Source organism: Gymnodraco acuticeps, unplaced genomic scaffold, assembly GCF_902827175.1.
Source record: "Gymnodraco acuticeps unplaced genomic scaffold, fGymAcu1.1, whole genome shotgun sequence".
In the NCBI taxonomy this organism is placed as follows: Eukaryota; Metazoa; Chordata; class Actinopteri; order Perciformes; family Bathydraconidae; genus Gymnodraco; species Gymnodraco acuticeps.
In genome coordinates, this window is record NW_022990966.1 from 3577631 (window position 1) to 3603642 (window position 26012).

Here is a 26012-nt window from a genome sequence, read left to right on the forward strand (position 1 = left end):
TCGCTGTGAATTAAAATCGCATTTAGCATCAAATATATATATTTTTTAAATACCAAAGTACTCATGGATGGCCCATTTCAGAACAAATTAAAAAGCCACATTATTGGACAGCATTAAGAAAGATAGGTGTAACAACATTTGAAAGATGTACCTCCACGTGTGATATTCGTCATGCATCCAAGCCACTGTGAGCTTCACAGCATCGAAGCTTTCACACTCGTCCAGTTCTCTGACACTGAGCAGCATGAGGTGCCACTGTTCCACACCAGGAGCCTAAAACAAAACATCACAGGTCAGGCTCTACGCGGTAACCAGAGCAGATGTGATCCTGCTGCTGGTGAATGAACTTCATTATGACAGAAAAGAGCACTTACCATCATTGAAAAGGTTTCCTGGAGCATTTCAGCATCTTGATTGAAAGTTCGGCCGACATCAGGACTCCAGCACCTCAACAGTTTGTTCTTACTTCTCTGGATAAAATGCTTGAGGTAAAGGTAGGTGACGAGCTTGTAGGCCTCGTGCACCACTCTCTGAGAAACACAAAGAAGAACAAAAGCATTAAGATACACATATGAGGAAACAAAAGCCTGCATAACTTCATGTTTTTTATGATTCATTCACAGATCAACGACAATAGGTTTTACACATTTTCCTCAGCAAATATCTCTATTTCTAGAAATCCAAAGTGAAGACTTATGCCAAAGTCTTAATTGGTATTATATAAAGGGTTGTGCATTACACACAAGTACTTTAACTAAATGCAGAAAAGAGAAATGGGAAAGAATTAGCTAAATATTGATATTTCACATAAATTAGGCAGAAATTATGAATAACTGTTCATAGAAATAAATCTTCTTTAATTAAAAACAAACACTCTTGAGGAAATAGGAAGCTTTTGTCATTGTCAATGCAAATTCAACAATAAAGATTTGAATGGGGGGATTCAAGACGTACCATTTGGACGCCCTGGAAGCCCTGCAGCTCTGAGAAAAGATGCTTCAAGTCCAGGATCAAGAGGTGAAACTCCTTGTTCTCCGATTTGAAGTATTTCTTTAGGTACCTCTGTGATTTAACAAAAATATAAACATTAGTTCGATATATGCATAAATCATAATCCACTTTTAAACATGTAAGAAAACATTATATTAGTGATTAAGTTGAATAGCTACCTCTGTCATGTCAGCTGTGATTTCCTTCAGGACTTTCAAAGTAAAAGTCTCCATGTTGTCAAGTACAGCCAGGGTTTCTTTGAGAAGGGATGTTTTGATCTCCTTTGTCTGGATGTACTGCCTGAGAGGAAAAATCAGGGGGGAAAAAAGTGAACTTCCTGGAGATAGTGACATCACTCGCGCTTCTATTGGATAGCACTTCACAACACATTGTACGTGACATCTCTAAGCGGTTGACCAATCACAGAAAAGCTGACCAGCTAACCAATCAGAGCAGACTGGGCTCTGGTTTCAGACGGAGGGTGAAAAGAGGTGCTGCAGCACAGGCAGTATGAGAGAAATAAAGAGCTTTTTGAATATTAAAGCATGGAGACATGTCACAAAATTATGAAACCTAAAAATTAGCCGAAAAGGTCCCCTCTTACTTGATCTTTTTGCAGTTCTTCAAAATCTTGAGGACATCTTTGATTTCTGGTTTGTCCACTTTTGCTTTTTTTTCAAGAATCTCAGTCTGCTCATTGGTGTACCTACAAAGCAAATAAAAAGCCATTGTGGTTATTCATGCTTTAGGTACTGGTGTTAATATGTGTAAATAAATCAGTAAATTATTCTCACTGTGTCAGAAAATTCAGCAGCTCTTGGAAACAGACATCCTGCACGCGGCCAGACAGTTTTTGGCTGATTTGTCTCCCCGCCTCGATCATGGCATCAATGCACTGAAATAGAAACAACAACAACAACAACATTTTTCAAGATACATTGGAAATCAAATTAAAAAGTAAATAATGCAATTCACTATATAATTATCACATTTTATAGTTACAACTAGATAGATGTTTCAAATAATGTACTGAAAAAGACAGTATATAGGAAGATATACTTTATTAATAGACACATGCACACTAGTCCTTTCTATAACTCTCATAGTAACCATAGACTTTGTACCTGGATAGTGTCCACATACAGGTCATCTTTGACAGTTTCTTTGTCTCTCTCATTCTGCAGGATTTTCTCCAGGTACACTTTGACCTCGTTCTGTGCAACAATAGGATGACAGAATACACATCAGAAGTGTTCAGCAGTGTGGTTGTAGTGACACTGAGTAACAGAGAAATGAATGCATAATTCATACATTTGCTGTCATGATCCTGGTTTTGTTTAAGGTTTTATTTTGAAATGTATTTTCTCCTGTCTTGTCTTGCTTTACTTCCTGTCTATGTATGATTGTCAGATTCTATTCACCTGCTACCCCTTGTGTTTTTGCATGCCCCCTCCCCCCAGCTGTGTGTTGTCTCAGTGATTAGTATGGGTATATAAGCATATTCCCCTGTGATCTCTGGTGGTTTGCTCTCTTTGTTCCCGTCTTCCTTCTTTCAGTCCTGCCTGATTTCCCTGTGTTATCCTTGTTCCTCGTGCCTCTCTGGTATCTACTCGTTCAGTTTTCTTTGTTGTTATAGTTTTGTTTGACCTTGCCTAGGCCCCCTGTTTGTTTTTGTTATCAGCTCCCTTTATTCAAAAGCTCACTTTTTGTTTATACCTGCCTCAGTCTTTTTAACTGCATTTGGCTGCAAACTATAGCCAAACATGGACATTTACATAATTCAGTATTCTTACCTCCACATTTTCAAGTAGTTTGTCCTTTGCTTGTCCCACCAACTCGGTGAACAGCAGGAGGTCGACCTTTTTAATGGGATCCACTTCTTGAAGTTCAGGATGACAGAGCATCTCCGGGCTGGGAAAGTAAAACAATGACAGAATCAGAACTGAGCACACAAATATTTAATTTCATTATCAATTAATCTATGATTCAGAAAATATTTTTAGGGTACTTAAGAAAAGAAATACGAGAACAATTCTTAAAATCTGTGTCACTATGACCTTGCATTTCATTAAGGGTAATTAAGGGTTCCTTATGCGATGCATTTGGATCAAAACAGACATTAATCATGGCATGTGGTCAATGTCATGATCACGTGGATCAGTGTCTATGGGTTTAAGCATCAAATGTACTTGGTTAGGTTAAAAAGTAAAGGCCCGGTACGCATTCAAGTTGAGGTATTCATAATGTTTCAGGGTCTTGATAGGATAGGTTTAAAAGAGCCAGGGAAGTGAAGTTATATTCTGAAAATGTTCTGAGACTGGAAAGGGTAATTAACAAGAAAAAAATCATAAATGTGCCAGATAAAATATTCTGTGATTTAAGTCAAGCATTTCGGAAAGATTGTTTTTTAATCAAGGGTCTCTTCAATTTGCAAGGATGGGTCCATCTCATTGCCACAAAACAAATAGATATCCAAAGGCTTAAAATGTAGAGAAAGATACCTCAGATACGTATGTAGGACCCATTTCATCAACCCAAAGGAGTTCTTCGAGGATCGGACGTTCTGCAGCAGATCATCGAGGCGAGTAAATGTCTCACGATGGTAGCAATCAATCAGACTTCCCATCAGCCCCATACGTGTCAGAGGGGAACCCAGCCTCACAAACTCGGTAATAACCATCTTCTGCACGTTCTCCAGGTACTGATGGAGGTTCTGGTCCACATCTGGAGGAAGCTTTGGGAAGTGTTGGTCCACAGATCTTTGTACGAGGCAGAGATGCTGCTGCTCTGCATTGAGCTGACGGTGTGTTGAGCAACAAAATCCATCCTCAAGTGGCACCTGAAGAAGTCCAGCGAGTTTCTCAGGTGTGATCTGTTCCTCACTCTGCAGGCGTTGTTCTTTGTGGATGTCCAAGGTATTCTGAACCAAAGCGTTTTCATACTTGGTACATGGTGCCTGTTTAAATCCTGTGAAAAAAGATTGAAATGAAGGTCAAAACACTGTAAATGAGAGTTTTTTAAAAACAGTTTCAGAGGAGGCTTGGTGAAAAGAAGTGAGGAAATATTACATTTGTTTAAATATCACAAAAAAGGCTTTATTGTGAGATTTGGTTGATGAAATAGTTCAGTGATGCAGTTGTGGGAGAGAAACTCCCTCTGGAGGGAACACAGGGATTTTAGCCTTTGCAGACCATTTACATGCACAAAAACCTATAACAAACTCCAGGAAAGGGAAACCCCCAAAAGTTATAATAGGGCCCCTTTATTGTTTATTGTAAAGTTTAATGTATATTTTCTGTTATAAATATACTGCAGACACTGCCCTTAAATGTAAATGGTAAATCTTTCTCTGATTGTCATCAGGTAAACAATTCACCTCAAGTTATTTTGTTTATAATACCTGCAAAATAGTCTGAGATAGCTACTCAGCATTTTTTAGCAATTACTAATAAAACACCTCCTCCTTTCCCTCACTCGCGTCCCTTCCTTGCGTCTTAGCTCCACCTCCATAAGATGCAAGCGATAGACACGAGGAGGAGACGAGAGGACAGAGGAGTCCTCAGGTATTAATTGGGATGTCCTCGTTCACTCAAACGTCACTTTTAAACTACGTCTGTTAATGATGACATGTGCACAGCTGTATCCCCTCTCATTGGGCTTAACCAGTCTATGGGCTTAACTGAATAACCCTTTAGAACCGTCCCATTTGTTGTTAAATATGTATTTAAATGAATAAATCTTTCTCTTGTTAGTGAAGGAATTCAATGTATGATGGTTGGTCCTGCTTTTGTGTTCCGTTTTGGTGTAAAATATAGCCTACATTTAAATACAAATATAATTATAATAATGTGAAAGCCTTTACTCTGAAAATGTGTGTCCTATGTGTCCACATTCACCACAAACCCACATTCAGGACTGTGAATTTTAAATAATTTAACTCCTGAATATCTTAACACAAAACAATAACAATAATTGTTATTTTTTCAAGATCTAGCCATTCATGAAATAGCTTTCTTAATAGCTATGTTTTAGTGACGTTCAAGATCATTAAACATGACTTAAATTGTTAGTATAACCTTAAGAAATGAATTGCACATAATTCCCACGGAGCTGTGAGCACTTATAAATGTATGTGACGCTTTTCCACTCATTCTTCCAGTTCTCCGTTTTCCTGTGTTGAAATCGACCAGCTGTGAAGGTGGGGGCGGGGCTTTTATACACGAGTAGTGAAAACACTTAAAGGCTTTCACATTATTATGATTATATTTTTATTTAAATGTAGGCTTCATTTTACAACAAAACGGAACACAAAAGCAGGACCAACCATCATACATTGAATTCCTTGACTAACAAGAGAAAGATTCATTCATTTAAATACATATTTAACAACAAATGGGCCGGTTCTAAAGGGTTATTCAGTTAAGCTCGATGAGAGCATGGATGTATAATAAGAACTGGATACAGCGTGGGAGGCGGGGCCTCATTCATTCCTATGAGAGCTGCTCATTAGCGCATGATGATAAAATGGCCCAACTTTTGAGAGAGTGAAACGTCACAGATTACCCAGCATGCCTGAGAAGTACCCGTATGTGCACTCATAGAGCATGCGCAATTTTAACCAAAATGCTCGTTCACATCAAGCACGTCAATTTGCGTACACGTAATAGCACCGTCCGTGCGTTCATGACAGCATGGTAATGGATTGTTGTTATCATGGATTTGATATGAACGAGGCGGCAGTTAGCAGCTAGCGGCTAGCTAGTAATGATGCTAATGTACACATCAATCGTTATGTACTTATATTACGCTGTAACAGGATCTAGTGATATCCAACAGAGCTTCATTTAGCATGAAATTATTATTGCACTGTATATATATATATTTATATACAGTGCAATAAGCTTCTTAGTGCAATACGAAGCTACAGGGACGTTAATAATGTCGGTAATATTAACTTTATTTAATACAACATTTACGGTACAAGATTTAATCATACAGCCCATGTATGATAATGAATTACAGCAAACATGTGCAATATATCCATTATTACAGCTCCGTGGGATGGCAGTAAGACGATATGGATCCGTTCTTATTGTGCATCCATGGGTAAAGATAAACGCAACTCACATTGGTTTCTCAAACAGCATCTCTGTAAACTACGTGTATTCACTGAATTTCACTCTCTGCCTTTAACGGCTCGTTGTAGCTCCAATAGCTCCAGCCCCACCCTCCCTGGGAGCAGCACAGTGTGCTCTGATTGGTCGGGACACGTAACATGAACGTGCCGGGCGGCGCGGTCCCGTGGGTTAGATGCGCGTTCATAATGCAGAGGGAAATAACTCAGAATAACGTTATTAGCTAATTTTTACAACTTGAGGAACGAATGTTTTTAATAAGGGCTATACAAGTGTTCATACTGGGTAGTTTATTTAGTTTAAAAAAAATTATCCAACGAGTTACAGACCACTCTTTCCCCATGTAAGTCAATAGGAAAAAGTGTTTCCGGGCCTGGTAACCAAACGGAAGTGTAGTACCGCCGTTTGGCCAGCACGAATATTTTCATCTGAGTCCGGCGCACTTCCTGGGGGCTTGGATGAGAGGGGATACAGCTGTGCACATGTCATCATTAACAGACGTCGTTTTAAAGTGACGTTTGAGTGAACGAGGACATCCCAATGAATACCTGAGGACTCCTCTGCGTCTCCTCCTCGTGTCTCTCGCTCGCATTTTCTGGAGGCGGAGCTAAGACGCAAGGAAGGGACTCGAGTGAGGGAAAGGAGGAGGTGAAAGATTAAATTGAGACGAGCCTCAAAATCTCGATCTCTCTCCCCGCAGAGGACCTGTTCTGGGAGAACAGCCACGTCGCTTATACTTTTGCCTTGCCTTTTTATTAGGTTTTGGTTACGTTGAGTTATTGTTAAATAAATATATTTTCCTATATATTCTTGTCCTTTCCACGCTTTTTGTTATGGCCAAGAGCCAGGCCATGACACAAGCGTAACTAACGTCACATATTTGTCTAGGTTTACAGGGGAATTCCAGCTAGCCTGATATTAACACCAGTGGCAGCAGCAGTTTGATAAACTCTGATTTAAACCCTGATATTACAGTCTTCCATGAAACTGCTCCAACACTTTGATTTGCCTCCACTTATACACTGCTGTTAACCGTTTTTACTGTTTGTATATCTTTTTTTTTTTTTTTTAAATCTAAACACACTTAAATATAGATTTATTTGTTTATTTACTTAATTACTGTAGGGAAAAAGGCAATTTGAGTTACTGTATAATGAATGTTTCCATTTTGTGCTACTTTATACTTAAGTGCATTTTGACATTTTTTTATCGCTTTAGTTACTTTAAACATTCAGATTTTGATCATGATGTATGTTAAATTAAGTTACCCAGCTGTTTTAAAGGAAAAAGAGCTCCACCTTTAAGTGAAGACCCCTATTTATATGCCAATAAGTACTTGTACTTTTAACACTTTAAGTATTTGTTGCTTGTACTTGTACTTAAGATTAAGCATGCAACACTTTTCATAACTCAGTTTTCAGTTGTCACACATAAGAAAATATTACTTAAAATAATACTAAATCAACATGGCCTTTTTTTAAGCTGTAGCAAAACAAATATACTACCAAGACAGACAATAGTAGAAGATGTCATTGATAGTCTACATATAAAAGAAGATCACTTGTGCAAACTCATGATCCAAAAAGAGTCTTACCATGTTGTATGACGTTGTTATTCTCTATTAAAGGCTGTGTGCTTTCTCTCCTGAAAGCTTTTTTCTTCACAACGAATGCCTTGAATTTATTCATCTCCAGTTTCAATATACGTTTACACAGGTTGTGCCTCCGTGCTGTGACATTGAAGTGAATCACATTCCTCCTCAGGTGTGTGTGAAAGTTCATTCCAAGCAACATTTTATCTATAACTTTTTGCCCTCTGCTTCACATCCGGTAAACACATCAGACTTAATCAAACACAAGAGTGACTGATAACTTGTTCATTTCTTACGTAATGCATATTTCTTTGCCTCGTGCTTCCTTATAACTGCGTTGTTATTCTGCAATATGGAAGCAACACATGACAAGAGTTCAAAAGTGCCTCCTGTTAAGGTTAATTTATAAGAAAATCTCTGAAAAATGCAGATGGTGTATGTGTGTGTGTGTGTTTTTCGTGTCATACAGAACGATTTTAAAAGCAATGTATTTCTATTGGTAGTATGTTTCGTTCCTGCAACACGTCTTTTTCTCCGGTCGGGTCTTGGAAGACCGGAAGCTGTGTGGTTCATAAAAACATGTTCTTGCTCAATATCAAGCCACGATTATTGTTTTTATTTTAAATCGTATAATGTCGGACTTTTTTTGCCGTATGTAAGGAAAAGAAATGGGGCTCAGAGCCTCGGAATACTGAAATCTGTATTTTTTAATCTTTTTGTCCTTCTAATTTGTTATTCTTTTCTAAATAACATACTGTTATTTACTCAACAATAGCACACAATTATCGATGTTTTTATTTATTTGTTTGATTCCATAATCTCTGGCTTTTTGGCGTCCGTCAGGAACTCAATTTCAAAATAAAAATAACCGGAAACAGACGTAGGCCTATATGGGACATTTCGAGCATCATTGCGATACACAGCCACTGAACTGATTACCCAAGATCCTCAGCTATGGTTTAAGCTCGGTGATTGGATGTTTTAGCCGCAATGCATGTTGGGATATGGTGTTTATGTGATATGAAATCCGAAAAACATTTCGGAGTTTAGGATGGCCGAAGACACTACACTACGCATAATCCCCAGCTATCGTTTGGGACTACAGTCCCCGTGATTAATCTTCAAGCTCTGGGATTGGATGTTGGAGTGGCAGTGCGCCAAGGTTACGCCGAGCGTCAAATAGCTCTTTGAAATGGAACGAAACCACGGCAGACTATCCAAAACTGGATTCGAACGGGACCAGCAGATTCTGATTAATGATGTGAAATGTGCATTTTTCATGCATTTTCAGCACATTCTTGCGAACTCCTCCTAGGGGAATGATCGGAAAAATTCCAATGCAGGACAGGTTCAGCCCCTGGCCAATGTCATGAAGTATTGCGGATTACATTTGTGATAAATCAATCGTGGAGGTCGTAAGCTAACAGCGAATACACAATTTTTGACGATTTACATGTCGCAAATTACTCCAAACTACTCGGATATAGTTATTCCGATATTCACGAAACACTGTATACACATTGCTCTTATGATTGCGGACATATTTCAAATTGGCTTTTATTAGCCCCGCCCCCGACAAAGTCGGCCATTTTGAAAAATGTGCGTTTTTCATGCATTTTAAGGACATTTCTGCAAACTCCTCACATGGGAATGATCGGGAAAATTCCAATCCAGGACAACTTCAGCGCATATTCAATGTCATACTACATTGAGAAGGAATAGTCCTTCGCTCAAACGGGGAGCTCGCAGGCTAACGGAGAACACACACACACAAACACACACACACACACAAACAGACACACAAACACACAAACACACACACACACAAACACACACACACACCTACTGTTAGTCCAACAACGCCCTTTGCTGGCGGCATATTCATTACAACAGACACCTATACACTCCCTAACCCTAACCCTACTGTTTATTTGTAGATATCTCCTAAAGCCTACAAATAAAGTGTGAAATGTAGGCCTGTTACATTTATTATTGAGCGATATATATTATACACACTGTTCTGCTTTCTGCACTGACCTCAGCAGCTGTTCTCACTGTAAACATCGCGTCACAATGAAAGCAGTTGTATTGAAAAAAAAATAGCCTAACATCCAGGGGACAGGTGATTAGTGAGTAAACAAACGGTAAAGGGCAGAAAGTCTGATGCACATTTGATCATCTCAAATAACTTATGATCACAACGGGAACAGTTTGCAGAGCTGTGCTTCGTTGACAGAAGTCCAGCCATGCGTCACACCTCTTTTAAACATCACTGTTGGCTGAAATCGTCTCAGGAGAATACTTCAGTGTACCCTCGGTTATAGCTCCTCTAGAGACACTCCTCTCTCCTCTCTCCTCTAAATCAGTGTATCCTCGGTTACGGCTCCTCCAGACAGCCTCCTCGATAATCGATCCTCGACGAGCCTTTAGAGAAATTTGTTTTCCTTCGAGACGGCGCGCCGACATCCGTTTCCGGGTCGCTGCCGGAGGACCTGGGAGTCTGGGACGCGAAAATTATAGAAATGAGAAACGGTTCATTTCCCAGGACTCGCGCGTCTGCTTGACGTCGGGACGACCGGCTGCCCTCACTGCGCGCACAAGTGCGACCGCAGTTTTAATGTATGGATAACATCTGAAGATGTGTAGTTTTATTCATGTTTTCACATAATTTTACAGCATATTGCTATATTATTTCACATGTTTTACTTCTACACATTAATATCTGATTTGTAAAACAGATAGAAAGGTATATCCGTCATTTAATGGTAAGCTATTGAAATTCTGATTCCATAGATGTGTCTCCCATCACCCAAAACCCCTGACTATTCTTTCAACTCATATTTACATTCTTATATTCAAAGAATTTGATTGGAATTGGAATTGGATCAAATATAAAAGTCAGCCGAATTAGTATTGATACTGCAAGGAGACGTATTGTGTGAAGAGAAATTGAAGATGTTGTTTAATTGCTGATATATTTATGATCCACGTCACATATTCAGTTTCCGTGGCAGTTCTTCCAGTTTGTATACTGTAGAGGTCTTCTAATCAGGGCTCTATAAATAAAGAACTAAGGCAGATGTGTAATATTTAATGCAGCCGAAACGTGTATTACAATGCCGTTATGTGATGACTTTCAAAGAGAAAAGCAAGCACACTCGGAATAAAGTATTGTTTTCTTTTTTTTTAAATGTTTTTCAGATTTCATATTGCATAAACACCATATCCCAACGTGCATTGCAGCTAAACAATCTAATCACCGAGCTTAGCTGAGGATCTTGGGTAATCAGTTCAGTGGCTGTGTATCGCAATGATGCTCGAAATGTCCCATATAGGCCTACGTCTGTTTCCGGTTATTTTTATTTTGAAATTGAGTTCCTGACGGACGCCAAAAAAGCCAGAGATTATGGAATCAAACAAATAAATAAAAACATCGATAATTGTGTGCTATTGTTGAGTAAATAACAGTATGTTATTTAGAAAAGAATAACAAATTAGAAGGACAAAAAGATTAAAAAATACAGATTTCAGTATTCCGAGGCTCTGAGCCCCATTTCTTTTCCTGACGGACGCCAAAAAAGCCCGAGATTATGGAATCAAACAAATAAATAAAAACATCGATAATTGTGTGTTTAATCTTTTTTAATCTTTTTTTCCTTCTAATTTGTTATTCTTTTCTAAATAACACACTGTTATTTACTCAACAATAACAAATTAGAAGGACAAAAAGATTAAAAAAATACAGATTTCAGTATTCCGAGGCTCTGAGCCCCATTTCTTTTCCTCACATACGGCAAAAAAAGTCAGACATTATACGATTTAAAATAAAAACAATAATCGTGGCTTGATATTGAGTAAGAACATGTTTTTATGAACCCCACAGCTTCCGGTCTTCCAAGACCCGACCGGAGAAAAATACGTGTTGCAGGCACGAAACATACTACCAATAGAAATACATTGCTTTTAAAATCGTTCTGTGTGACACGAAAAAAAGGTGAAAATCGTGTTGGTGAACACGAATCAATAGATTAAATGTCGTGACTATAACACGAAATGCCGTGAGACTGGGTTGGTGTCACACACACACACACAAACTTGAGAGTTATCTGTCAAACACACTTTAGTCACACTGCAAATAGGAAACATGGTTGGTCCTTCTGTGTTTAATCTTGTATATGAAATGATCCAAACACAATAAATGGTACTCAGTCATCAAGAAGCATCACACAATATGAAACTGGAAATGTAACAGTTCCACATTTGGGTGTGCCTAAATACAATTTCCCCCAAATTCCCCCTTGAGAGAAAGCCGTTAAAGAATAATTATCTGGGATTATATCCACTATCTCCCTCTCTCTCACACACACACACACACACACACACACACACACACACACACACACACACACACACACACACACACACACACACACACACATAGAGCAAATCCATTATCCAAGATCAGGAGAGCTGGTTATTCCCTAGAAACCCAACAAACGGTGTATATATTGTGAAATATTGCCCGACTATCGACTTCACGTCAGGCAGAGATATTGCATCCATAACACACTACAGGAAAGGAGACACTAAAAAGCATTAGGGCCTCTTTAAAACATATAACATCGATTCAATTGAAACAAACTCTAACTTTATAAATGATATCTTTAATGTATTAGTATTGACTGTAAACGTAGTCCCAACCTCACCCTTTGACAGTAATGAACATGACAACAACAGTTACACTTTATTTAAAGTGAACATTTACTTTGTTTAAAGTTAAATGCATTTCAAGAAACCACTTACCTTATTTAAACGATTTCGAAGTCATATATTAATTTTAAATAACAGACTCTTTACACTCATAGAACCAATTGACTGAATAAGATTGGTTGACCAAACAGAAATATTTCTTCATATTGAAATGTTTCATAACTTCTCTGTGATGTTGAGGAACAAATGTCTTCAGCTTACTTGATTTGCATATATGTTTGAAAATGATGCATGCAGAAAACCTGAAAATGAAAGCATGCCAACTCTGAATAAAAGTACGTGTTGAGTATTGCATGCAGGACATTTTACTGCAAAAGCTGGAGCTTTATTTGAAAGACACACCCACTCTGGACGTTAAGGTTTTTAGTGAGAACAGACACCATCTTTGCTTTATTTATTTGGACTTCAGCGTGGACGGATGTATTTCTTTACCTGGCTGTTGCTGCCAGTGCTGCTTATTCAGAGGACACTTCACTCTGTTTTCCGACATGAGAAAACAAGTATCATTTGCAGAAAGTCAGAGGAACCACAGGCTGCAACAGGATGAGGCTTTACAAAGGTACAATTTATGATTTCATCCTATTGTATGCCAAAAAATGCAATTTTTTCTTTAACCCCTTGTGTTGTCTTAATGTCACGGAGAATGTCTTTCTGTTGCAGGAGTTTTGGGATGGATGCATCAAAAATGGGTACGTTTTTCCTACAAAACGTTGGTTTAAAGAGTCAGACAATCAATCAAGTCAAAAAATGACAAGCAGAAATAATAGAAAACCTATATAATGTCTCAGCTTTATATTTCGTTTTTTCTATTCTACTTAGTTGACTCTACATGGCTCAGATTTCAGATGTGCATATATATATATATATCCCCATTAAATAAACAAAACATGTCTAGCATCCTGTCTGCTTTGAAACCTGAGAGTCATGTTTTCTATCTGGGACACAGCGAGATCTGTGGAAAAAAGAGAGGAAATCCTACACTTGAACTCGACCTAATTCACACCTGATCAGTAACAGGAGGAAAGCTCACTCGCATTGTTTTACTTACTAGAAACTTAACCCACATACAAGTCATTGGTGTTGGTTCATGTGTGGAAACTCAACCATGACATTATGACATTTATAGCTAACTAGTAACCGATATCTTTTATTTACATTTCTGCTGCATGGTACCAGCATTGAAAGATCCCAATGTGAACCTCAACAATGGTTTGAAAATCAACAGACCAGCGATTGCAAGATGTGATTCACAACACCAACATGTGATGACCATACAAATCGCCAAATCATTATCTGCCGGCCCACATCTGAAGGTAAAACGAACAATCACTGAGATCTAATCGAATCTTCTCCACTACATTTTTCTGACAGCTTTACTTTTAAGATTACACATTTTCTTCCCCTATCTGTAAGTATCTCCTGATTATGCAAATGTTCAGGTTCATATGTCTAAGTCAACCTGATCTCACCAGAATGCGTGACTCCACCACGACTCCTTAACACCGCATTGCGTGGTGGAGTCACGCATTCTGTTACATTTACGTGTCGGCACCACGCAAAAAACCCCAATGTAAAGTGAATGAGGCTCTTTTGTCGTGGTGCACACACGCATTTCTACAACGTCCCGCAGTGAGCTTTTATTCTATAAAACGTTTTTAAAATCTACTATATAGCTTGTAGTAACTCACGGGAGGCTTCTTTTGTTTTATTTGTATTCATAATAATTTTGATTTGTCGTCAGAATGTATTATGGTGCATTAGTTACGAATTTTTGTTCTCAAAAAACAGTGCATTGTGTGTAATACAACTGTGATTTTTATTAAATTAGTTCGTTTTTAAGGAAGGCCAGAGCTTCAGCTGTGTCAATAGATTGTTCCCTTTAGTTAACGTTATTTAAAAGATAATGATCATGTACCCTTTATTGTATTACGAGCGTCCATTCCCATTGGATAACGGAGAATTTTACACCCGGAAGTGAGTATTCTCCTTACTGTCGATTGATTTTTACAGTGATATCTGCACTACTCATCGACTCAAAAACACCAAATTATCCTTGTTAATTACACAACATTGATTGGTTTAAATTGTGTACAATGCTTTTGTATTTTTCCCCTTCGATTCGGAGAAACTAATATTTGTTCGGAGTTTTTGGATGGCAGAAGACACTACACTACCCAGAATCCTCAGCTATCGTTTGGGACTACACCATGTGCTTAGCTTGACAAACCCCGTGATCAGTCCCCAAGCTCTGTGATTGGATGTTGGAGTGGCAGTGCGCGAAGTTTACACGGAGCGTCAAAAAGCACCTTGAAATGGAATGAAACCCATCGACGGCACACTATTCAAAACAGGAATCGAACGTGTCCTATCCCCCCCCCCCCCCCCCCTTAGGTCGCAGGCTCCTCCAACAGTGCAACACAATAAAACAGATACACAGAAAAAATAGTGAAATAGTGCAATAAGAGTCTATATACAAGTGATTGGAATCTTTTTTTAATTTTATTTAACCTTTATTTAACCAGATAAAAGCATTGAGATACAATCTCATTTTCAATGCTGACCTGGCCAAGAAGGCAGCAACGTTACACATAACACACACATATAAAAGAGAACATAACTAAGAAAACAAAAGACAAAAAAGCAGTCACATTGTGAATATGATATATTAGATAAATAATTTATATGTAGCAGCCAGATGAATGTTATGGATGTTGTTTCAAATATCAGGTGTTTAATAGTCTTATGGCCTGTGGGATGAAGCTGTCCCTGAGTCTGGTGGTTTTAGTCCGGATGCTGCGGTACCGCCTGCCAGACGGCAGCAAACAGAACAGTTTGTGGCTGGGGTGATGGGGGTCTTTTATAATCCTGAGGGCTTTCTTTAAGGTTAACGTGGTGTTTTTACTCCACTACATTTATTTTAGTTACTTTACAGATTTGGATTAATGATGTGAAATATAAACAACCCTTAAATCAGACTTTAGTTGCACCTGAGTAAAATTCAGTGAAGGTGATTGTCAAGTGCCAACAATCAGGAGAGATATTTGATAGTTGGTGCTTGAGAAGACTAAACATTTATCTGCAGATCCGTATAAAGCATATTCATTACTCGTTATTCTCTAATCGTTCATTAAAGACTATATATAATTGATATTTTGCACATCCCTTTCAAGATTTTCTATGGTTTATTGACATATCATATACACAACTACGGTGTAGTTATGCAATGAATGCAAAACTTGGGTCACAGGTTCCTCAACAGTGCATTACAAGACATCTATCAATATGTGTGTACCTCCACCATTAAACTGTCATATTCTGCACATTTATTATTCTATCTAACATCTTATAAGAATATAATAAATATGTATAATATCGGTTAAAATAAGTGCTTCAACATAGTTAACATTGCAGGAAAGTTGATTGTCAAGTTCCAAAACAAACCATGCAATATATTAGACATTAAGTACTTTGTCAGGCTTAATATGTATCTGTAGATAGATACCCCCAAAGCTTTTTTCTTATTTAAAAGAAGACCTTAGCCTAAAGTATTCTTTAATGTTTAAATAAAGCCTTATTAGTTTGTTTGTTTTGCACATCCTCCTATCAGGCACTAAACTATTTTATTGTAGATATTATTTACAGTATCTTCTTGATATTTTCTATTCTATATTTATATCATTGACCTTCTACTTTCCCACTATTTTGTATGTACTCTTAATATTTAAATGTTTTCATCAAATATAACACATTCAAAAGTGCTTTACAAAAATGAAAGACATTAAGAAAAAGGCATTTTAAACAGTCATTAAAAAGCAACATAATCTACCTGCATTGCAATTACTCCAAACGTGTAATAACGTGCTTTAACCAGTAGGTGGTTTGGGTTAAAAAGCTGTCAAGTTTACAGTGTTAACAAAATAAAATATACTGCTGTTTCCGGTTTAGTTTACGACGGATATATTTTGTTATTGTTTTGATATTTGTAACACAAAAGCGATGGAAAAACCCCACAGCAACACAGAAAATATGGTTTTAACAGTCTGACCCAGCAGTCTAGTAGTTAATAAAAAACAATAATATCAAAACAGATGATTACTACTAACTTTATTGTGAAATTAAAACAGAACGGTAAAAGAATAGTTTCCGGTCTATTCTGATGCCCGATCTCTGTAGATAAATAAAGAACTACGATAGATGTGTAATATATTTAATGCAGCCAAACCATTTATTACAATGCATTCATGTGATGACTTTCAAAGAGTAAAGCAAGCACTGCTGAATAAAGTATGATTTTATCTTTTACGAAACGTTTTTTTTTCATATGGAATGCAGTTGGAGGTCAACCAATCACAGAGCTTGAGGACTGATCACGGGGTTTGTCAAGCTAAGCACATGGTGTAGTCCCAAACGATAGCTGAGGATTCTGGGTAGTGTAGTGTCTTCTGCCATCCAAAAACTCCGAACAAATATTAGTTTCTCCGAATCGAAGGGGAAAAATACAAAAGCATTGTACACAATTTAAACCAATCAATGTTGTGTAATTAACAAGGATAATCTGGTGTTTTTGAGTTGATGAGTAGTGCAGATATCACTGTAAAATCAATCGACAGTAAGGAGAATACTTACTTCCGGGTGTAAAATTCTCCGTTATCCAATGGGAATGGACGCTCGTAATACAATAAAGGGGACATGATCATTATCTTTTAAATAACGTTAACTAAAGGGAACAATCTATTGACACAGCTGAAACTCTGGCCTTCCTTAAAAACGAACTAATTTAATAAAAATCACAGTTGTATTACACACAATGCACTGTTTTTTGAGAACAAAAATTCGTAACTAATGCACCATAATACATTCTGACGAAAAATAAAAATTATTATGAATACAAATAAAATAAAAGAAGCCTCCTGTGAGTTACTACAAGCTATAAAGTAGATTTTAAAAACGTTTTATAGAATAAAAGCTCACTGCAGGACGTTGTAGAAATGCGTGTGTGCACCACGACAAAAGAGCCTCATTCACTTTACATTGGGGTTTTTTGCGTGGTGCCGACACGTAAATGTAGCAGAATGCGTGACTCCACCACGCAATGCGGTGTTAAGGAGTCGTGGTGGAGTCACGCATTCTGGTGAGATCAGGTTGGTCTAAGTTGTTCCTCTACTGGGACACGTCTCCATGCTCTAATGTTCAAAAAGGTATTTATTTTTCTCATCCTGCCTGTGCTGCAGCACCTCTTTTAACCCTCTGTCTGAAACCAGAGCCCAGTCTGCTCTGATTGGTTAGCTGGCCGGCTCTGTCGTGATTGATCAACCGTTTAGAGATGTCCCGCCCCTTAGTCTATCATGTACAATGTGTTGGATCACTAGCCAATAGAAGCGCAAGTGTTAGATTACATTACATTACATTACATTACATTGCATTTAGCTGACGCTTTTATCCAAAGCGACTTACAATAACTACATTCGACCAGGAAGACACAACCTTGAAGAAAACAGAATCATATAAGTACATCAGGTTTCATAGAGCCAAACATTTCAAGTGCTACTCAACTGGCTTTAGGTAAGCCAGTCCTTTATTAGTATAAAAGTGCTTCGTTAATAGTTCTAACGCTCGAAGTGGAGTCGAAAGAGATGAGTTTTCAGTTTGCGCCGGAAGATGTGCAAGCTATCTGCCGTCCTGATGTCAATGGGGAGCTCATTCCACCATCTTGGAGCCAGGACAGCAAACCCACGTGTTTTCGCCGATGGGAATTTGGGTCCCCCTCGCAGCGAGGGCGCAACGAGTCGGTTGGCTGATGCAGAGCGTAGTGCACGCGCTGGGGTGTACGGTTTAACCATGTCCTGGATGTACGAAGGGCCAGATCCATTCGCAGCATGGTAAGCAAGTACCAGTGTCTTGAAGTGGATTCTAGCAGTTACCGGAAGCCAGTGAAGGGAGCGGAGGAGCGGAGTGGTGTGGGAGAATTTAGGAAGGTTGAAGACCAGACGAGCCGCTGCATTCTGGATGAGCTGCAGAGGTCGGATGGCACATGCAGGTAGACCAGCCAGGAGGGAGTTGCAGTAGTCTAGGCGTGAGATGACGAGAGCCTAGACCAGAACCTGAGTCGCTTTCTGAGTCAGCTGGGGACGTATCTTCCTGATGTTGTAAAGCGTGTATCTGCAGCAACGGGTTGTAGCAGCGATGTTTGCAGTGAAGGACAGGTTGTTATCTAGGGTCACACCCAGATTCCTTGCAGTCTGAGTCGGGGAAACAACTGAGGTGCCGATGTTGATTGTTAGGTCAAGAGTGGGACAATCTTTTCCCGGGAGGAAGAGCAGCTCAGTCTTGTCAAGGTTGAGCTTGAGGTGGTGAGCAGACATCCACTGAGAGATGTCAGCTAGACAAGCAGAGATGCGTGCAACGACCTGGGTCTCTGAGCGGGGAAAGGACAGAATTAATTGGGTGTCATCAGCGTAGCAGTGGTAAGAAAAACCATGCGGGCTAATGACTGATCCGAGCGAGTTTGTGTACAGGGAGAAGAGGAGGGGACCAAGAACAGAGCCCTGAGGGACCCCCGTAGTTAATTGACAAGGGTCGGTCTCAGACCCTCTCCAAGTCACCCTGTAGGTACGGTCTTTCAGGTATGAGGTGAGGAGGGAAAGTGCAGAGCCTGAAACTCCAAGTTTTTGGAGAGTGCGAAGGAGGATCTGATGATTCACCGTGTCGAATGCAGCAGACAGGTCCAATAGGATGATGACAGAGGAGAGGGATGCAGTTTTGGCAGTGTGCAGTTCCTCCGTGACAGCAATGAGAGCAGTTTCTGTGGAGTGACCTGCCTTGAAACCAGACTGGTGCGGATCCAGAAGGTTGTTCTGATTGAGATAACAGGAGAGTTGTTTAAAGACAGCGCGTTCAAGTGATTTAGACAGGAACGGGAGGAGAGAGACAGGCCTGTAGTTTATAACATCAGACGGGTTGAGAGTGGGTTTCTTTAGGAGAGGGTTTACTCTTGCCTCCTTGAGACTGTTTGGAAAGTGACCAGAAGTTAGAGAAGTGTTGATGAAATGGGTGAGAAACGGTAGAATATCAGGAGCGATAGTCTGAAGGAGGTTTGAAGGGATAGGGTCCAGAGGACAGGTGGTAGGGCGGGCAGAGGTAATGAGGGTAAGAACCTCACTTGGAGAGAGAGGGGGAAAGGAGGTCAGTGTGTGGGTGGAAGGAGGGTCTGGTGACCCAGCGGTGAGTAAAGGTGAGTCAGAAAAAGAAGAGCGAATATCATCAACCTTTTTTTCAAAGTGGGTAACAAAGTCGCTTGACAGAAGTGAGGAGGGGGGAGGAGCTTTTGGAGGGTCCAAGAGGGTGGAGAAGATGGAAAATAGTTTTTTAGGATTGGAATAGGAAGATTGGATCTTATCTTGAAAGAAAGTGCTTTTTGCCTGAGAGATCGAAGCAGAGAAAGAGGAGAGGAGAGCCTGATAGGTTAGGAGGTCGTCACGGTGTTTGGATTTCCACCATTTCCGCTCTGCTGCCCTAAGGACGGTTCTATTAGCACACAGTGCATCATTTAGCCAGGGAGCAGGAGGGGACTGACGAGCCTGCCGAGATGTGAGAGGACAGAGCGAGTCCAGAGTGGATGAGAGAGTAGAGAGGAGAGTTTCTGCAGCAGAGTTTGGAGGCAGGAGATGGAACGAATCAGAGGAAGGGAGGGCTGAGAGCACCGACGAGGCAAAGCTAGAGGGGGAGAGGGAGCGAAGGTTACGGCGGACAAGTGCAGGATGAGAAGAGATTAGTTTGTTATGTTTGGAAAGGGATAGAGAGAATGAAATGAAGAAGTGATCAGATGTGTGGAGCGGGTTTACAGAGAGGTTAGAAGTAGCGCAGTTCCTTGAGAATATGAGATCAAGGACATTGCCAGCTTTATGAGTCGGTGGGGACGGAGACAGTGAGAAAGCAAAGGCGGTTAACAGAGATGTTAGTTTGTCTATCTTCCCCGTCTGGAGGTTGAAGTCTCCGAGAAGTACAGCGGGAGGGCCAGTTTCAGGGATGAGTGAGAGGAGATTATCTAATTCCTCCAAGAAGTCCCCCAAGGCGCCTGGTGGACGGTAGAGAACAACAATGGTTAACTGTATAGGATGGGTTACTGTGACGGCATGGAATTCAAAGGTGGTGGAAGGAGTGAAGTTAGGTAGCTTGAAGAGGGAAAAGCTCCATTTGGGAGAGAGCAGGAGACCAGTGCCACCTCCTCTGCCAGTGGGTCTGGGTGTATGGGAGAAGGAATATGCAGTGGAGAGAGCTGCTGGGGTGGATGTGTTGGATGGAGTAATCCAGGTCTCAGTGAGAGCAAGGAAATCCAGAGACTGCAGGGAGGCGTAGCCAGAGATGAAGTCAGCCTTAGGAACAGCTGACTGGCAATTCCACAGGCCACCAGAAACTAGATGTTGGATCTCAGTGGAGCACGTGGGATAGACGAGAGCAGGCCGGTTATATCGATTAGGAGATACACAGGGCCAGTGATAATTGCGAGAAGACACATGAATAGAGAATAGAGAAAATACACATGATTATAGCATGCGGGGCTAGAAAACTAAAGAAAAGAGAAATAAGACACCAGCTCGATCAGAGTAGGATTTGCCTCCTCTTTACCTCCCTCGTGACTCCCGCAGGACTCCAATGTCTTTGTCAGTCTTACTCCCGCAGGACTCCAATGTCTTTGTCAGTCTTCGGCTGTCTGACGCTGAAGCTGACGCTCCAGGAAAGAGCTACCCGAAATGGACGCCTGATTGCTCAGTTCTCACAGCTGTAGGGCCACGGCCCTCTAATTAGTTAACTATCTACAGCTGATGGGCGACAAGACTGGCCGTGCCTATATTAATGCAGGCTTGAGTGCTGAGACCTGTAAAGCAGGTTTCGCCTGAGCAGATCTGAGATTTAAAATCTCTCAAACGCGATTTAGCCGTTTACGCTACAATAACAATTTATACAGAGTCGAATAAATGAAACAGAGAAGTCTAATTAAACAAGAATATAACTTACAGTGGTTGCTGCGTCAATAGGTAATGTCGTCACCGGGTCCAGATGCACACTAGATAGTGATGTCATTGAGTTGCGGAGGTAAACAAAAGAGTCCAATGGAGGCGTTTCAGGCAGGGGGGGGAATGGTGTGTGGGTGATAAATTAGGGGATGTTATCCTTTGAAGAACATTTATACGCACCAAAACCTTCATAACACACTACAGGGAAGGGAACGCCAAAAATGAATAATAAGGCGGGCCTATAAAGTGAGGTTTTAAATGCAGGACTTTTACTTGAGTGAAGAATCTGGAGATTGCTTCAACCACCTCCTTGGACCTAATTTTAGAGAACTTCTACAAAGGACACATCAATGATTCATCCTAAAATAGTAGGGGGTTGTTAGAGTAGAATTCAGCAGGAGGAAGTAATAGAAAGTGAATCCCTGCAGTGAAACCTGACCTCTGCTCCCGCTCAGCATGCAGCTCTGTCTCCAGCTCAGAGGAAGTATCTGTGCAACGTGGCAGCTTCTCACAGCCCGGCACGCGTCCGTCAGCTCATCACCCAGCACTACATGAACGTGCTGTACAGGTGTATACCAGCAGGTGAGAAACACTAACCGCAAGGTTTGTCTTTATTCTTGACAACATGTCTTTAAGAGAACATCTTACACCGTTGCCTAGAAAGCAACTATGTGGGTTTGCAGGTATACCTCTCACATCCTATTTGACCAGAAGCACACTTCCTTTATTCTTATGGTTTTAGTTGCTTTATTTACCAATGAAGTCATGAAGCACATTTATTATGTATTCAACACTACCTCTTGTACCTCCTTCTATATTCCTGTACAGTTTCTGTAAGCATACATTATTATATATTGTATATTATTTTTAATTTAATTTGTACATACTGTATTTGCTTTGATGATCTGGAGTTTTGTCAAACACTGATGTTTGTTTTAATTCCTTTATTTCACTTGTTGCTGGTATTGGCATTATTTCCAATGTTAGTAATGCACTTTAAATGAACCTTTAACACAGGACTAACAGTAATTTGATATTTTAGTCTTTCACTTCTTTATGTCCACGCATGACTGTTTCTAGACGGCAGCCCAGAAAGAGAGGAGCTTGTTGAGTCTTCTGTGGCTGATAAGAGAGATAAACATCCACCAGAAGTTCAGTTGAGGGCGAAACACAGGAAGAAGATTAAAAGTGGTGCAAAGAATTCTGGGAGATCCTGTCATCCAAAAATCTCAAACCAAAAATCCAGGTGACACCCACTTTCAACAGATATGTACACACACAGAAACATATTTCAAAGGAACATATGTACACGTTTTCCATAAAAAGGAGATGCAATTATTTTATGTTTCTTTGCAATTTTTCAGGTGGAAGATATCTCGTCTTTTTTTCAACAAGGCCTCCAACACATACGACCAAATGGGTCGATTGTTCAAGCGCTTAATACGACCTATAATTACGTTTAAAGTTGTCGGCCTCTAGTTGAATGCAAACGTTACAGAGGGTCGTTTATTCACAAATAACCCTCTCTGTAAAATCCTAAATTGTAGGATAGTTTGGCCATTAAAACGCTTTATGATTAGATTTCTAGCGAGAAGTATATATTGTACTTTTAGAATCCACGTCCAGTCGATATGTAGGATCAATAGTTTGATAGATATTACGAAGATGATTTGAGGTTTCGTCAGGAGAACGTGTATATGCGGCAAGCTTCCATGTAAAGTTACGGGTTGAAAACAGTATTTCCGGTCTCGACGTTTTCATAATAAAACCAATGATCAAATGATTTAACAGTGATATCTGCAGTACTCATCCACTAAAAAACATCAGTTTATACGTGTTAATTATACGACATTTATTGGTTTAAATTGTGTACAATGCTTTTGTGTTTTTCCCATAGGTTTTTCTCTTTCGATTCTGAGAGACACCTTTCTTTTTTCAGAGGTTTTGATAGGCTAAAATCGTCGGATCTAATAAAAAAGCATTTTAATGGCCAAACTATTCCACAATTTAGGATTTTCCAGAGAGGGTTATTTGAGAATAAAAGACCCTCCGGAGCGTTTGCGATCGACAGGAGCATGTTGTTTCTTACACGACCACTAGAGGTGCTACACTTTAAAACGTGACTCTGGGTCGTATTTAGCTGCTGAACAATCGACCTATATGGTCGTTTTTTGTAGGAGGACAGGCTGCTTTTTTTGTCCTTAAATTAACATTATACAGAATGTCTATGTACTCCTCTGTTTTATAAACACTGCAGGCTTTCCAAGAAATCAACATCAAAACCAACAAAGACGAACAAACATAAAACTAAATCTCCCAAACTGAGAAGAAACAGTCCAGGAAGTAAGTCACAGAAATGTTCATGATATACATATTTGTTTTACATCATTGGTAGAAGCAAAATTAGGGTATTGTATGGAAGCCTGTTTGCGCCACAGGAAGAAAATCCTGAGAGTCAATATATTGACTTAGCTATCTCAATATATTGAGTTATATATATATTTTTTTTATTGAAACAATTATGTCAAATACAGAATAAGGCACATAGACATCAATGTTCATCATATAAGCGGTACAACTTCATATTAAGGTACACAAATTCACCATCAACTAGTTGTTAATTAACATGCATATTAGCAGTATATTGGCTCTTTATTAGTCATTATAAAACACTTATTAATGCCTTATTCTTCATGACCATATTCTACAATTAATCTGTGCATGTTACACTTGCATGTATGAGATCATTAAGTGCCTTGTAACTTCTTTTTTTTTATAGTTTCACTCCGTTTGAATGTCAGCGGACTGCAAATAAGTCAATAAAGGAGCATGGCTGCAAGCCAGCTCTCAAAAGAGTTTCGCTGGCTGTTTAATCTATGTTCACACTGAAACAGAACAACAAATAGAGAGAACAGTACACCTATTGTGTAAGTACTGTTGACAGTTCTGCTGTTTAAGTGGCCGTGTCAGACCTGACCTTACCTCACCTACCTCTATTAAGCTTACCATTGATAAAAATATATTCCTGTGGCGCAAACAGGCTTCCATAGTATTGTTTTAAATCACTGCTTTATATTTGTAATAATTTTATATTAAACAGTATTTTTTTCTACTGTACAGTATTTTATTTTACCGTCTGTTTTATCTTTTTCAATTTGACATGCATATATTTTTTACTTATTTGTGCATTTGACTTAACATGATGTCACATGCATTAGTTTTATGCACTGTGTGAATTTCTTTATTTCTTATATCTTTAATATAATGTTTTATAATTAGAGGAAGATGGGACTTAAAAAATGTATGGTTGTACCAGAAATGTTTGTGATTGTTTAATCAAATTGATATAATTATTTTAAGTATATTAAACCATATTTGTTTAGTTGGTTAAATGTTTTAGTTTTTGTTACAGGGGCCAGGATCCAGCTTTTGGATGAGGAAGAGGAGGAAGGACCAGAAGAGTTCCTGAGTGACTGTTTTAGTTCACTCTCTATGGAAGGATGGGAGGATGACACCTTCTCAGATTTATGACATTTCTATTGAAAGTCTGAGTTGTCACAATAACATTTTTTGTCAAAATATAAGAGTAATATTGACATTCGTATAGCCCCTCATAAAGGTCAACCGAACTCCTGGTTAATCATAAATAATCATCATAAAACTTGGGGATCTTATACAAGTAAAATACAGAATCGTAACACTTTGTGAGTAGCTCAGTATTTGTCTCTAAAACCTGCACCAGGTGGTTTTGTGCTTTGGAGCCCCCTAGTGGCACAGAGACAACACTTTTTCTCAGTTTCTCGGAAATCACGTGATCAGATCTTGAGTGTGTGAAATATTAGGATCACATGATCACATCTCATGGCTTGACCTTGACTGAACTATTTGAAAGTAAATAATTTACATATTAGGATTATCTATAGCGAACAGCAACATTTACCGGATTATTTTTTAATTACATTGGACTGAAGCCATTTAGATATGTTGCACAAAGCCAGCTCCATAAATAAATGGAAGACTTTGGTCGGCATTTAAATGTTAACCCGATACAACACCTTCTTGGATAATACAACCCAATAGTGTTATAATTCCTGATGGTTTCTCATCTAAAATCGAGTCTGTTTATACTGGATGATTCTTGCACAACAACCAATCAACAAGGGTGCGAACGGGCTCAATGCAGGCAGAGGGATTTAATCCATTTTTGCCTGATAACAACACATCAGTTTCGTCTGTTTTGAACGTCAAACTCTGCATAAAGTTTTACATTTCCCAGAAATTCGTGTCTAATGTTTCTGTAATCAGTTTGCTAACATGACCCTAACTGTATTATACGTTTTTATTCCTGGATACTTGAATATTTTTCTGAAAACAAGCATACTTTTCTACAATATTACATTATACGTCAAAAAAAGAACACCAACCTCAAAAAAGCCAATGTGAAAGATACAACACTATCAGTGAAAGGATATTTGATCACATTTCTAGGTTTTATTCGATTTTTTTATCAGG

At 39.2% G+C, this 26012-nt stretch overlaps 2 protein-coding genes and 1 long non-coding RNA gene across 3 annotated transcripts; 1 reads left to right on the plus strand and 2 right to left on the minus strand.

Moving 5' to 3' along the window:
* Positions 1 to 1593: 1593 nt before the first annotated feature.
* Positions 1594 to 2206, minus strand: LOC117558817. The gene is made up of 3 exons (XR_004570877.1): positions 2115 to 2206; positions 1785 to 1885; positions 1594 to 1696 (listed from the first exon to the last, which is right to left on the minus strand). It is a non-coding gene; the product is annotated as an uncharacterized LOC117558817 (long non-coding RNA).
* Positions 2207 to 2234: 28 nt separating this feature from the next.
* On the minus strand, positions 2235 to 7817 carry LOC117558942. The gene is made up of 4 exons (XM_034235508.1): positions 7720 to 7817; positions 3492 to 3957; positions 2784 to 2901; positions 2235 to 2267 (listed from the first exon to the last, which is right to left on the minus strand). Exons 1-4 carry the CDS (start codon positions 7811 to 7813, stop codon positions 2235 to 2237), a joined length of 711 nt encoding a protein of 236 aa, XP_034091399.1. The 5' UTR covers positions 7814 to 7817.
* Positions 7818 to 13029: 5212 nt separating this feature from the next.
* LOC117558943 (protein FAM216A-like) lies at positions 13030 to 25031 on the plus strand. The gene is made up of 6 exons (XM_034235509.1): positions 13030 to 13045; positions 13147 to 13175; positions 21956 to 22082; positions 22581 to 22746; positions 23758 to 23843; positions 24913 to 25031. Exons 1-6 carry the CDS (start codon positions 13030 to 13032, stop codon positions 25029 to 25031), a joined length of 543 nt encoding a protein of 180 aa, XP_034091400.1.
* Positions 25032 to 26012: the final 981 nt, after the last annotated feature.